A 14,782-nucleotide genomic window follows, 5' to 3' on the forward strand; every position below is an offset into this window, starting at 1 on the left:
ACCAAGTTTTGTACCAAGATAAAGTGGGAAAATGAAGATGCAGCATGACTTGCAAACTATTTTATTTGTTAACTTAGTTGTAAATAGAAGTGCCCAAATATAGAGCCTCTGACTTGACAATAATACCAGCTATCAAGTCAGATCAGATAATGTTATCAAAATTTCATCAAGCAGGACATGTAACAAATATTTTTTTGATTCTCTCTCCACCCAGGATCTTGAATCACTCACAGGTATTTTCGTATGCGATCACCTCTCTCGCCATACCTACAACCAGCTTTCTACCTTCTGGCTATGCCAAACAGGTGACTGGTTGTTAACAATTCTTTGCAAACGCCGAAGACATTTTACCACAATTTCAGTCGGCTCTCAACGTCCACAGTAAGACTTGCACAGTCTATTCCTTCCTGCAAGAAGTAGCGTCTATACGTCGTGACACACTTTCGATACTGGCGCGGAACCACGAAAGGTCGATACCGGAGCTAATCGTTAATCAGGATATAAGGCAGACGATCTACTTGTTGACATAGTCCATTCAGCGTTTTTTGTTTTCGAAAATTATAAATTGCGCGGATAATTAGTTTATCAAAAGTCGATTGATTGATCGATACTGGCGCGAGTCCAGTATCGACGGGCGGTGACCGATCGGGATTTGAATAGGAATAACGGAGGGATGTGTGGAATTTACTTCAAGTGAATTGGTGTGATTTGTATTTGGATATTTGTAGAAAACATATAGAAAATGTTACAACCGAGGAGGTGGTTAACGTTGGGAGTGGCGCTATTTTTAATTTTGGAAACTGTTCAAGGTAAATCTTTTGTAGTTTAAAATTATTTAGTTTTTATAATTTCAATATTATTTATGTATATTATGTAAGTCAAAATCTAAATTTTGAAATATCCTTGGTTGACATTTTCTTTGTTAAGTTCTTAAGAATTAAACACGTATTATTGACTGGTTCCACAGTCTGCAAGCAATAGATGAAAAACTTCAATGGTTTTCTAATCTCGACTCTCGTGGACTAACAAAAATTCACCAAATTTACTGCAAATATTAATTTAAATAAATAATACCAAATACAATACGGAACATATCTTTGAAATATCTCCTTTGTATTAAAACTGTGTTGCAATTTTTGATTAATTTTTTCGAAGTTTGAATTTTCTATGGTTTAGTTTGGACCAAACTGCTTGGACCAATTGAATCTTTTCACGACAATAAGTATTATGAAAGTTTAGTATCTAAAAACGAAACACCAACTGGACACCAGCTCGTAAATAAATTGATATACTTTTTGTGTGCGTTATGGGGAATTATTTTATGCAACTCTAATTCGATGTAAATAAATGCCAATTTCCAATAGCCGTGAAGCATAGCTTGTTATTTCGTCAAAAATGAAAGTATCTATCTGCTTAATCTAAAATTTAAAAATATAGATACGAAAAGAGCGAAACAGTGGAATGGCTAAATATGTATTGGCTTGATTAAATTTTAGTCATCATTTTCGGTTTTCCAGCTAAGATACGTATTCCAGAACACTGCCACTGATTGCACTACTAAAACTTGATACTTTAAAGGCACAAAATAAAAATTTCCTCCTTGGACCACTGGCCAAACCGCCCAGTTGGAGAATAGGATATCCCAGTATTTTTTCTCCATGGTTTTCCTTATTTGGTTCTCATTTTGCCCGTGAAGTAGACCGACACAACTAATAAAAATTCCCAAAAAAACTGGAGCAAAAATAAGCTGATCAGCTGCCACTTTCAATAAAGTCGTACTTAGGTTCGTTTTCTGACCTAAATGTCTGGCGAGTATTTTATACCAACCTGTTAAAGCTGGGCCCTGTAAGAAGAAATTATAATGTGACATTTTCCTTGGAAGCACGTTGCATTGTAAAACATTAATTTTATTTGTAAAATTCTACTTGAACGCTTATTACCACTAGAAAGCATCCCAAAAATGCAAATTCCGCTGTTCTTCGAGCTTGGTAGTTTTTCCAGCCCTTCTTTTCCATTAACTCTTGACTTAATGCATCGCCAGTGGCCATTAAAATACTTGTTTGAATACTTTGTACTAGCAGAAAGTTTTTATTCAAAAGTTGGTTATATTTTCTCGATAAAGACATATCAACGGGAATTTAAAAAAAATTCATTCTAGTTAGAAAACGCTTTAAATGCAAATGCTGTCATTGTCAAGATATGGTTAGCCAATATTGAGCTTACACAGATGTTTTCGGAAATGTTAAGATCATTATAGATCCTTACTAAGGAATGCCCTCTATATATGGGAAAAACACACTCAACTAAAACCATATACGATGCCGACACATGAATATATGACTTATTAAATGATGGAAAGAATTCAACGTTGAGGAGCCCCTTTTTTAAGCAAATACTTAATATTCAATAATGTACAACGGATTACATAGAGTACTGATATTTTATTTCAACAATCGATTGGGCGATTTATGATATTGATTTTTCTAGAGGTTCAGACTCTCTTTCGAACAGTTTACTTTTCAGATTAATGCAAGACGAAAAATTATAATAGTTTTAATTATTTATTTAATTATTTAATGTATTCGTCGATACACGTAGCTTGTTTGAAATCGATTCTTTTCAGTTATTAGCTTACAATGTTTTAATCGTTTTTAGTTTTTTGAAAATTGTTACTCGCAGAAACAAATAATTTCTACCATTCCAATTTTGGTTGAAATCTGCATTTTACAACATTACAATAATGAAGATGTAGGTTTTCAAAGTTTCACCTTTTGCAAAGCTTGCTAATTTTCGAGTTGGCCAACAGTTTATCATTTGATTTTTTCTCACTATTGCTCGGTGCAGTTGATGAAATGCAAATTTAGTTGAGAAAGCCTGTAATTATATATTTTGCAATTTAATACCACAAACTTTGCAGTCAATGAATTAATGATGAAACTTTTTGATGTAAAACCCAAACAGTTTTCTTGACTGCAAGTCTTTGATTGGCAATTTAATGATATTTATTTAATTAAACGCATTTAAGTTATGTAGTCAGTAAATGCGAAATATCTGTAGAAGGAAATGACAATGAATTAATTAGTGGGCAGAACTGATATCCGGTTTGTCTTCGACTTAATATGTGACAATACCTTTGCGGCCTGTTCTGAATTGAAGGTATAATTGCTATCTCAGTTTTGAAATAACGTATTTCTTTCCATATAACAAATCAATGTAGTTAAGTTTACCGTTGCTTCATTAATTAAAATGTGTTTATGATAATTGGCGTGCTAATGCTTATTTGCTATACAATTTTGTAAATAAATTAAGTGTGATTGTTTAGGAAGTATGAACTCACAGATTTTTATCAATGGCAACTACATTTTTATTTCATAAAACACAAACTTTACTAAATAGTTTCTGTAATATAAAATGTAAAGTATTCAAATTGATGAATTTAAGAAATTATTAGAATCAAACGTGATATTTTATTATCTCTTAAAAATCAAATCCTCTGTTAAATATTGTTTGGTTTATTTGGTGCTAAAATTACACATAATTTACGTACTTTTAGTCCTCATTGCATAAACTTTAAAGTAATTTGATTGTTTATCATAGATTCTGATTGCGCAAAACTATCTGAACTTAACAAAATAAAGGTCCTAATCAAGCAAAAAAATGTATGCACACTAAATATCAATTCTTCAGAAATAAAAATTCATAATGTAGGCCGATAAACGATAATAGAAATCTACGTAATAGCTTTAACAATAGCTTGAAGTAGTTACTGGGTGTAACCGTTCCTTATTATTTCGTAGCACTTGTAGACCTTTACAATTGACATTGAAATATATCTGATATTTTGTGAGATTAAGCAAAACAAAATCTATTGAAATGGTAATTACTTAAATAAAAGTGGAAGCTGAAGAAACAAAAAATACTATAAGGAATAGTTGGGGTGTTGTTGACTTAAAAAAAAAATTAAATTAGATGAGCAAAACAAGGATATTATACGAACGATGTCCTTCGATTAAATGCACATAAAAAATTGTCTACCTGACGAATCGCTATTTGTAGCCCCATATTTATCGACAACTTCTTGTTTTTCTTTCAAGGTAGTGCACTTTTACATTTAAAATACCTGTTCACGAAATGTCATAGGTACCCACCGTAACTATCTTTCTCAGGCTGACGACGCTAACATTTCAAATGAGGTAATCAGTTAGTAATTTTGTTCGATTAATGGTTGTATAACATGCATGATGTATTACAGGAAAAATTCAACTACTTTTACATAAAATTAAATATTGTTAAATCCTCAAAACGTCTTAGCCGAATGAATTTGGATTCAATTAAGATTTAAATTATATAATTATTTATTTTCCATTCATTATTTCTGGCATATTTGAAAATTTTAAAATTGAAAATATAAATATTGAAATATACGCTTTTATTTTATTGCTACGAAAATATAACAACTTAATCTTAAATAACTTGCCTCTTAAACAAATCTACACACAATAAAAAGTTCATTACTTTCACAGAATAGTTTGTATTTCAAAAAAATTATTGTCAGCAAATTCCGCAAAACGTCGTGAAATAAAAATAACACTCTTTGTTAGGAAAACTTTATAAGTTTGGTGATATGTGTTTTGAAAAGCTAAAAAATTTACGCAAAAGTGTAATAATCAACTTTCCCTGAGTCAGTTTCACTTTGGTAATAAAACATTATTCAGTCAAGTACAAGTATAAATTTATGTATGTATATCTGTTATATAATGTTTAATTATTGATTATTTCAAAACGTATATCTAGAGATAACTATATTTTAAAATAATTATATAAGTACCTTCTGATGAACGCAATTATATAAATTGCGTTTTCAAGAACATTGCAATACTTTTTAATACGTTTTGCTATAATTTCCTATACAGTAGAACTTTAATTGCACATCTTACTTTATTTTTATTCCAAAATTCTTATTTATGTTGATAAAACAAACGTAATAAAATTATGGTTAAAATAATGTCTATTAATCATTATTAATGAGTAGACTAATTGAATCCGAAATACTATCAGTTATTTTGAATTAAAATCTATTATTATTATTAATTATATAATTAATTAAATATATTAATTAAAACTTTTCAAGAGATTTTCAAATAGACCTTGTACCAGCTTTCATGCATTTTTACCCTGGAATTGAGAATATCAGCTTGTCATGCTCAAAATGCTCAAAAGAAAAACATTGTTTGATTTTCCTTTTATGTGGGAAATCCACCAAATTTTAGTAGATTTCCGAAGTACCACAATTATTTCTCTAAGTAGTTCAGTCTCATCGGTTAGCCCATTTTTTTAAACCACATATTAAAAGGTAGATAGCATTAAAATGGTACCGTTGAGATTTCGAGTCCATTTTAAAATGTAAAAAACGATTGCGCTGTTCCAATTTATCAATTTTTCGCCTGTTTTCACAGGCGAAAAAAATACAGGTCGAATTGCTTGTAAAGCATGAAAATAAAACTGCGAGTTCTTGCTGGAAAAATTGTATTCAATTGTTATTCAGCTTTAACTTGTTCGAGTTGGGAAATCATATCTAGCTGAAAGATGAAACCAGAATAAATCACATTAGAAATATCACACAATTATTTATAGTCTCTAAGGGAAGTGTTATATAATAAATGATATCAGGTATAATATGTGAAACATCTTCAATTAAAAAAAAATATTGTAGGTACATTACTAATCGTGGATTAATTTTGAATAATTATCCAACAATACCTTTCAAGGAATAGTAATTGGGAATGTAGCGAGCAAAAAAATTAATCGTTACATGATTGAACTGAGTGCCATTTGAAAGTAATTATACGAAATTCTTACATAAGTATTCTATGTATTGATTAGAAACTTGATATTTATGATAGAAACTGAACAGCACAGAGCATTGAAAGTGAAAATACACCGATCAGTATAACAAAACTTTGTCTATTAAAATCTACGTTGCATAAGGTATAAAAAGTGCCTTACCTTGTTCTAGCCTCTAAAATCGTTCTTAATCGAAGCACTAAATAATGAAATTAGTGCATGCTATTAGTTGTTTGATTATTTATGAGCGAATTAGAAACATGAGAAATGGGTTGTCTGACATTTTGCTACTATTTCATCAGTCACACTAAACTAAAATGGCAAATACTCTAATTCGATTAATTAACTTCATGTTCGAGGTACTATTCAGATGGACTTGGGAAACAGTTCTAAAGAGTGGGAATTTCTGAAATAAATAAATTTAGTTTTCATTCAAATGTCTTAAAAATATTTTCAATAGGTTGAAAGTTAGTAATTTTGAAATGGTTTAGTGCGCATACAGTTAGGTAAGTTAATAAATAACCTTAACTTTCAGCTAAGGGGCAATTGTAAATTATATTTGTATGAAAAAAAAATTAAGTATTTGTACAAAATCACAATGCTTCAAGAAAATAGGAATTTTATATCATTAAGAGGTACCAAATTGAATACGAAATTTTTCAAATAATTTTTGTGAGATGCAGATTCTATAAAATATCGTAACTGATTGGTAGAAAATCTAACGAATACAAGTACATTGAGAAAAAAAATACAAAGTAAACAATTGCTGAAATGCGGACAGAATTCACTTCAAGATAAAAATAATTTGTATCAAATATTTGCAAATGCAAACGATCATATTGAACATTAGCATAGAGAAACACAATAAAATACACAGAAGTTCATCATATTCTGCTGTGTATTTCATTGTGTTTTTCTATGTTACTTACTGCAATAGTTTTTATTAGGTCCACAGGGTAAAAGTTCCGTTTATGGTGTTTTTCCTAAGAAATAATCGTCTCAGATTGTTTAAAACAGATTGTTGTCTGTTCTGTTTATCTTTCTTTAAAAATATTTGGACTTTCTGTTAATTTAGATTTCAAAAAATATTTAAGATGTTCTCTAATGACCACATTCTTTCAATATGTCGATTTAATAGTGAATTGATCAAAAAGGAGTGAATTGATGTGCCAAATCAATTTTTCATTCAATTAACCGACAGCTATTGATAATATGTGCTTGTTAGAGCAGATTTCGGCTTTCGGCTATCGGTTTTTGCAAAAAATATATCTGAGATGTTTTCTAATTCCCACATTCTTTGAACATGTCCATTTAATAGTGAATTGATAAAAACATTTGAATCTCTATTTATCCTTTCACCGATCGTTCTTCTTATTTCAGATTTTGTTTCCTATTTCGAGTTTTTTTGAACATTTTCTGCTTGGTCGTAACCAGTCCACCATAAAGGTAAAGACCACAGAACGACACCAAATGGTCTTTTTAAATACTTTTGGTTGGAGTAAATGGTTCATGTTATGTAAATTAGTTATGCTCATTGTTCCGTAAATGCCAATATGAAGCGAATGAGGATTAAGCAACATATTTTGCTTAATTTACTTCGGTCAGCTATAAAGTGATATGGACTCTGTTAGATATAAAATGATGTATGGCTTGAAACAACCGTTTTAACTCAAGGTGTCAGAATTCACCATGTGTGCCATTGGAAGAATGCATTAATATATACACTAGAGGCGTACGCAGTTATTACTGGACTTGATTTTCATTATATAAGCAACGAGAAATCTAAAACAACTATACAGATGCGGTCATTTATTTTATATACGTAATATAAGTTGCTTTATGCATCTGCTCTTATTAGATTCATTATTTTATTGCATTGAAGAACGCGTTGTTTAGACATAAACAGTATTATTAAAATTAGCACAGTTTTATATTCAATTCAGCACATGGCAAATTGCATTTGTACCACCGGAAAAATCAGTAAACTTAAACGGGATCGAATGTTTAATAAGTTCCATTTGTATCAATTTTGTTGTGCTCAATGTTTTATCAATGTTTTTCGCCATTATTCGCATACAGTATGTAGGCTCCGTTTTACTCGAGTGTTTAGTTATTTAATGCTAAGCATCGAATGTGAGAATGTTCCGCTATTTCCTCATTTAAGTGTAAAAGACATATTTTTATCACTAATTCTATTAATTCCAAAGCAAAACAAGTTTCCATGCTATAGAAATTATATAATTTTGGCGCCATCAACAAATACTGCTTTTAAAAAGAATCAAAAGGCTAAAAATAGTTTTTCTCAAACTGACTTTTTATTACCACTTTTTTAGTCGCGTTTATGTAGTTTTTCATATCTGCAAAGAAGTGTGTTGTTAACTAATATATAGCAATTTAGGCAAACAAGCTGAGCATAATAAAATATAAATATATATATCTATTAATTTTGACTTACTAAGTCTGGTTATCAGATATACAATTGCAAATATTTATTGTACTTTGCTAAAGCTACTTATAAAAGTTATAGTACAGTAATAGATAGGTGTTCCTAGTTCGGCGTGAATAAATTTCTAAAGCTCAGGTTTTTAGCTAAACCCAGAGCGATACAATATCGAAAATTGTTCTTATAATAATATATGATAATGATAATAATAATATTGAAAAAAAATGCTGAAATTGATTAATAAGTTTACTTTCAAACTTCCTAAACAAGTAATTTTACACAATCACAGACATTTGAAATTATATTAAATCCACAAACGAAATACATAATATATTATTGGTCTTACAAACCAGTTGCTTATAAAACGACTTTGGATTTGCAATGCAGATAGATATCTCAAGGCTATTTCTTTTGCCGATCAAATTCTTTAAAACTTTTACCTATATCGTATTGAGGCCATAACATATTTTTATTAATATGCAATTTAATGTACATTACACAAAGACACATTAAGCATGTTTGAAATATCTGAAGGAATTATTAGCCAACAAGATTTAATTTCTTGTTGAGTGAGCACTTCGTTACGTAAGAAGGTGAGTATCCTCCGACGGGATTATTTTCTTACTCAAAAATCTCCACGTTATGGCTTGAAGCAATTAATCGACGTGTAATGCTTTGTAAGTGAAAGTGTTCAATTTTCGATTCTCTTTACTTGTAAAGCACTTTTTCGCCGTAACACAAGACTAGTTTTTGCTATCGTAATCGCAATTTGTCCCGTCGCAAATATCTGATGGTCATGGAAAAATGTCCCAAATCAATTTTTCAGTCAATTAACCGACAACTATTGATAATATGTGCTTGTTAGATCAGATTTCGGCTATCCGTTGGGCGTCACAAGGAAATGAAAGTCGTAGAGCACCTGTAAACTTGTAAAAGCAGACGAAAATTGAAAGAGGGACCTACTTTAGAGCTTTAATTTCACCCGGTAATTGCTCAAATTACCAAAACCGGTTTTGATACATCATTAAAACCGGACACATATGTTCAGAAGACTCAAGGCAGAATCGAAGTAATCTTGTGAAGTAATTAATTTCGGGCAGGTATTGGCCTTAAACGCAATGGCGAAATTTATTTAAGAATTAATGGAGTTGAATTATTTCTAACTCGAAAATAATTTTTTAATGGCCGCAAAAGTCGATTCCATTTCAATCGTGTATGTTTTAAAAGTTCACTTTAGTTGTCCAGTTTTTAGTCCAAATAAATGTAATGTAACACCAGGTATCATCAAAAGCTAAGCTCGATCGGTTTTGCATTTAAACCATTCATTGTTTATATGTTTAGAAACGGAGGAAGATATTTGATGACCTTTTTAAAGAGAATCAGCGGTAAAAATCTCAGAATGAAAAAATGTGTCATGAAAATAAAGTAGTTAAAACGTTTGTTAAAAAGGAAGTGATGATGGAATTAATGTAAATTAAAGTTTGAGCTTGAAAACTGAACACTTTCAATTACAGGACGTTGATCAAAGGTTTGTTATATGTATTGAGTTATAATTAACCATCGGGAGTACAGTTAGCCCTCACATAAACCCGACGCATTTAGAAAAATAGCAAATTAGTAACAATTTCATGCCGTTTCTTACTGATAATAGCATATATAAATCATCGCTACAAAGCCTGTTGCCAAATAGACACAACAATTAGTTTCTAACGGGTTTCTAATAAATTAAAATCTGTGCTGGTGGGTGTTTGCTAGTTTATTTCTAACGTTTTCGATGCGAATACTTTTGAGTTTTCAGAACAAGAATTCATAATAATTACGTGGAGCAGATGTTCGACAGTTAACTTTTATTTTAGCAGTAACCTAAATCGATTATATGCAAGTTGAGATATTTCATTTAATTTAAATTCACTGCAAACATGAAAAATTATGCAGAAATAATGTTTCTTTCGAAAATAATTTTCGTTTTATTTCGGTTGGACCGGTAAATTTTTAATTAAAATTTTAAATGAATTATTTCAAAACTCTCGCTTACTCACGGTGACCTAAAAGCGATTAAAACCTACCACTATTGATAACATTTAATAATCTCAGAAGATCAACATCAATCTCAGAAACTTTGAGGATACGGCATAGATAAGTGACTTTCGTACAATCTCAAGCATATAATTCTTGAAACAAAAGTAAAACCACTCAGATATTTTATTAATTATCGGTAAAGAAAAATCAGATTAAATCGACATCTAATAAGCATTCGGTTTCATTGAAACTGGCGAAGAGTACCGCAATATTTAGCTCGAAGACATTTTTGTATTTCCAGTCATTTGCCGTATTTAAAGCGATTTTATATCCGACACTAGAAGTGTGTCATGATTTCTATTTACCGTATTTTGACTTTTAATCACTTCAGAGCTTCTTATTATAATTGCTAATTGATGAGCAGGTCCTGTTAAGAAACATTGTGGTTTGTAAATTGACAGTTTGGAGTAGGTACAAGTTAAGTGAATTTGAAATTCTGTTTTTTTTTGGTAAAGATATTGAATACATTTCACTTTGACCACTTAGTAGAGAGTAATGAAATGTTGCTAATGAATTAATAAAGTAGCCATGATTAATTTATAGTTGTTTGGAATTCAATTCCTTTCTATAAAGGTTTAAAAGTGAATAATGCTAGTTGATTTATTAAATTGATTTAGCTTAAATCCGTTTGATTCATCAAGCAAAAACTGGACTGATTTTGATTGGAATTAATTTGCAAATAAAACTGAACTTTGCCTAAAAATAATAAATATTTTCGGTTTTCTAATAGAAATTGAAATTAGTTGAAATTTGTGAGTTTCTCCAGAAAAATTCTTTGATATTGTAAGAAAGATTAATTAACTTTAATTAATTGTTACTTAGCAGATGTTTAATTTTGGGCATTGCTATGCTTTCAGTTAAACTGTTTTAAAATAATTTTATATGTTTTTTTCATGCGTTTGCTTTTTATTTTAGTATATTTTATCGAAAAATTCTAAATCTTTCTTTTTAACATGTTTGCATCCAAAACAATGTTTTCCAGTTTTGTCAATATTGAATCGTAAGCCCAAAACGATCTTTATCTTAATAAAAAAAGCTAAATAAAACTAATATAATTGAGTCAAAAGAAACAAAAAATGACCTACTATATTGAAGCTTTTTAGAGCGTTACCAGCAAATAAATTTATATGTTTGCAATATCCAAACTTACCTAATAATCCTGAAAAATCATAATATTGCATGTATACTTTACTTTATTGATAGGAATTACAACCCGCTGTTATATAACAGTTCAATCCTCCTAGGTCAGGTATTCATTGACTGGATACCCGATTATGTATGAATGTTAATTATTAATTTAATTTTTGCTCTATTATTAGCGGGTTTAATGACAGCCTACTCATTTAAAAATAATTCCATAGTTTTACTTGGTCTATGCTAAACGAGGAAGGTATTATTTCGAACAACTGTTACGTTAGCCTAACTGTGCTTTCATGTACATTATTTTTATTTTATTTACTTACTTAGACGTTAATTTGGCTTTATTTTGAACTACTTTAAGGCATATTAGATAGGCAAGCTACAATTTACTTTAGATTCAATCTCGGTTAATCGCTTATTTGAATTAACTTCTATTGAATATAAATGAAGATTTAACTTTATAATTGTACTAGCAGTAAACAATTTCTAGTCTATGTCTATGCACGTTTGAACATAGACAATTTAAAAATGATGAGTTTTTCACGAAGATTTTCTCAATGAATGCCCGATCAACTCATCCATTTCAAACAATGGCCACGAAAGCCGCTTATTAGGGAATATTTACATTTTAATTCATACGATTTTTACACAAAAACTCGCTTCACTAGTGGTCACTTGTAAGATTTCAATTTAACAGGCCATCAAACCCGGATTGTACTTGAGACTGACATTTTTTATTCTTTGAAAAAGAGAAGGCCATTGCTACGTTGATTTTTATGTATAAGAATTGAACACATGCATAATATACAATCACCTGGAGTCAAAACCTTACTTTAAAGGCGCAATATACGAGAGACACTGGCTATTATTCGAGTAATAAGAGCCAATTAATCTAATTTCAATCGGCTATTCGAACCAATTTCCTTGACGTTACCTTTTCTTTTGGCGTAATAATTTCTCTGTTGTAACAAGGTTAGGCGTTTTAATACCATTTGGTGCGTTAATAAGTTAATCAACCTTGCTATTTTTATACTTGTTTGTATTGGGGCCTCTTAAGTTCATGTAAATGAGAAAAATACAACACGAAAATAAACACTAACAAAACGATTATTTAGACTTTTGTGTCCAGCAATAAGTCTTCAACAAGACAAGATGCAATTTGCTTAAATGTCCTTCAAAACCAACCTTTTTTCGCAATATCAACCGATAACCGCAACAAACTAAGTATGAACAGTAACCAAATTGTTATAAACAAACATTACCATGATATAAACTGTAATGGCTACTGTAAGTTGAAATGATGGGCAACGAAACTAGTTTGCCAATGGTCCGTGTTGCAACTTTTCAGTCTGGTTCATCGTATTATATTCATCGTTTAAAAAGTGGTTTGCTTTATACATTTTAACTTCACTTGCAATATCGTTATAGCGTATAAACAATGCAACTTTGTGGTGGAGTTCCGTTTTACTCTGATTGTAACTGTTATAGAATGAGATAATACTTTCCTTTAATTTCACACAGCATCGCCAATTTCTGTCAATCAAAATGTAGCATTTATTTCTGCTAGTTAGTTACATAGTTTAAAGTTTGCTTAACTTAGAGTAATCTTGCTATAAAGACTTTTTGTTTTAACTTAAAATGCATTATATTAGCTGTTAAGACAGGCGCCAGACCAACATCAGCAAAAAAATTATTAGATCGTTTCGCTCACACTCAATTGATTTCAATTAAATAATAAGTAATAAAATTTCCTGAAGAATTTGCATGAAATATTATTCGTTACGCAAGCATTCTTTCATCACCAATAACAGCTCTGAAGCATTAAATATGAATTATCGGTAAATTATTTAAGCATGTCGTGACACTTAGTTATGTAGGTTTGTGAGACTTAGGTTTTTATTCAGATTTTATCGATTTTTATTATAAAGTTCCTACAGATGTAAATTTAATGTTTCAGTCTTTCTACTTTATTTTAAAATGAAAGATTACATCTTAATAATTCGATCAGTTTATGCATTTGCGTAACTTTTTTTTAATTTGAAGAACAACATTGCCAGTAACTACAAAGCATGTAGAACAACAACGGTAAATTAAGCAAGCCTAATGCAAGAACCTTGAAATTTTTACATTGTTCCGTAATTGCTTAATGAAATATTTCGTCTTGTTTGAAGCTAAATGAGCTTTGCAAAAAACAGTAGTTTAATAAATTTCACTAGGATTTCCTCCTACTAGTTGAGGATTCCCCAAGTTCGTGCGCAATCTTTACTTCTCCATCTTCAATTTTCTTTACGAGGTACTTAACTTTACATTATCTTCCAAATATCTCATACCTGTTTTTGTCTAATCTTTACCAGTTACATGACTTTCCGCGCAACTCACATTTTTCTTCATTCCAGCCAGATGTTTGAAAGGATGAGAATGACTATAACGAGTAGGTAATAAGTAAATTCGATTCAGATCTGACCTATAGGTTTACCCAACTTAATTGCGCTGGTTTTTTGCTTCAAAGCAAATGGGGCAATTGATCCTTCCTAATGGTATGCTATTATTCTGTATGTGACCTGATAATTCGTATTCCTAACATTGTTAATGAAGTTTATGCTTATTATTACTACTCATTACTTATTATTACATTACTCGGAATATGTTTATTGCAACCTACCAATCACCCATCTGCAATCAATCTAAGGTCAATTGATCAGAAAAGTGCCGTATCCTCGTACCAAATTTATTCGACTTCCTACAAGCCGCTTAATTGCGCGCACAAATTTTTTATGCATGACTTTTTATACCGTTATAACACTTAAAAAATCGGACGTATTGTTTACTTAAATAGACGTGGGTTTGAGTACAGCTTTATTAATGAGGAGAGAAATGATGACAATAACAATGATTTGTCAAGGCAAACGATTGTTGAAAGAAATGCTGTGATTTTGACGGCATCGTTTATTGTACCGCAGAAGAAATGTATTTAAAATACCTAGTTACTGCCACAGTCACTAAAATTGTTTGTTTAAAAAAGATATTTTTAGATAAACACACTGCAGTGTTTTATGAAATATTTAAAAAAATCGCCTGCAACTGATCATTCATATATATTTTACCTATTTTGTACTTGTAGCGATTGTGGCTTATAAAAATAATGGGAAATATTAAAAACAGTTTGCTAGAGATTCTCATATACATATTTTGGAATAGTTTGAAACTTTTGCATTTAAAAGGAATACACATACAAAGCAGTATTCAAGGCTTTTTTATTTGTGCTTTTATCTTTAT

The 14,782-nt window shown here is 30.4% G+C and overlaps 2 protein-coding genes across 2 annotated transcripts in view; one reads left to right on the plus strand and one right to left on the minus strand.

Moving 5' to 3' along the window:
• The first annotated feature begins 700 nt into the window (after window positions 1-700).
• LOC109533314 overlaps window positions 701-14,782 on the plus strand; it is a 70,657-nt gene continuing 56,575 nt past the window's right edge. The window contains 1 exon segment of the mRNA XM_019898607.2: window positions 701-809. Within this exon segment, the coding sequence (XP_019754166.2) occupies window positions 743-809 (67 nt within the window). The 5' untranslated portion in view covers window positions 701-742.
• On the minus strand, window positions 1,461-2,213 carry LOC109533312 (protein Mpv17). Its single transcript, XM_019898606.2, has 2 exons — window positions 1,941-2,213; window positions 1,461-1,843 (listed from the first exon to the last, which is right to left on the minus strand). The coding sequence occupies exons 1-2, from the start codon at window positions 2,124-2,126 to the stop codon at window positions 1,493-1,495; spliced, it is 537 nt and encodes a 178-aa protein (XP_019754165.1). The 5' UTR covers window positions 2,127-2,213; the 3' UTR covers window positions 1,461-1,492.

Source organism: Dendroctonus ponderosae, unplaced genomic scaffold (assembly GCF_020466585.1).
Source record: "Dendroctonus ponderosae isolate FM_Combo_2020 unplaced genomic scaffold, Dpon_F_20191213v2 Dpon_F_20191213_2, whole genome shotgun sequence".
NCBI classification, from domain to species: domain Eukaryota; kingdom Metazoa; phylum Arthropoda; class Insecta; order Coleoptera; family Curculionidae; genus Dendroctonus; species Dendroctonus ponderosae.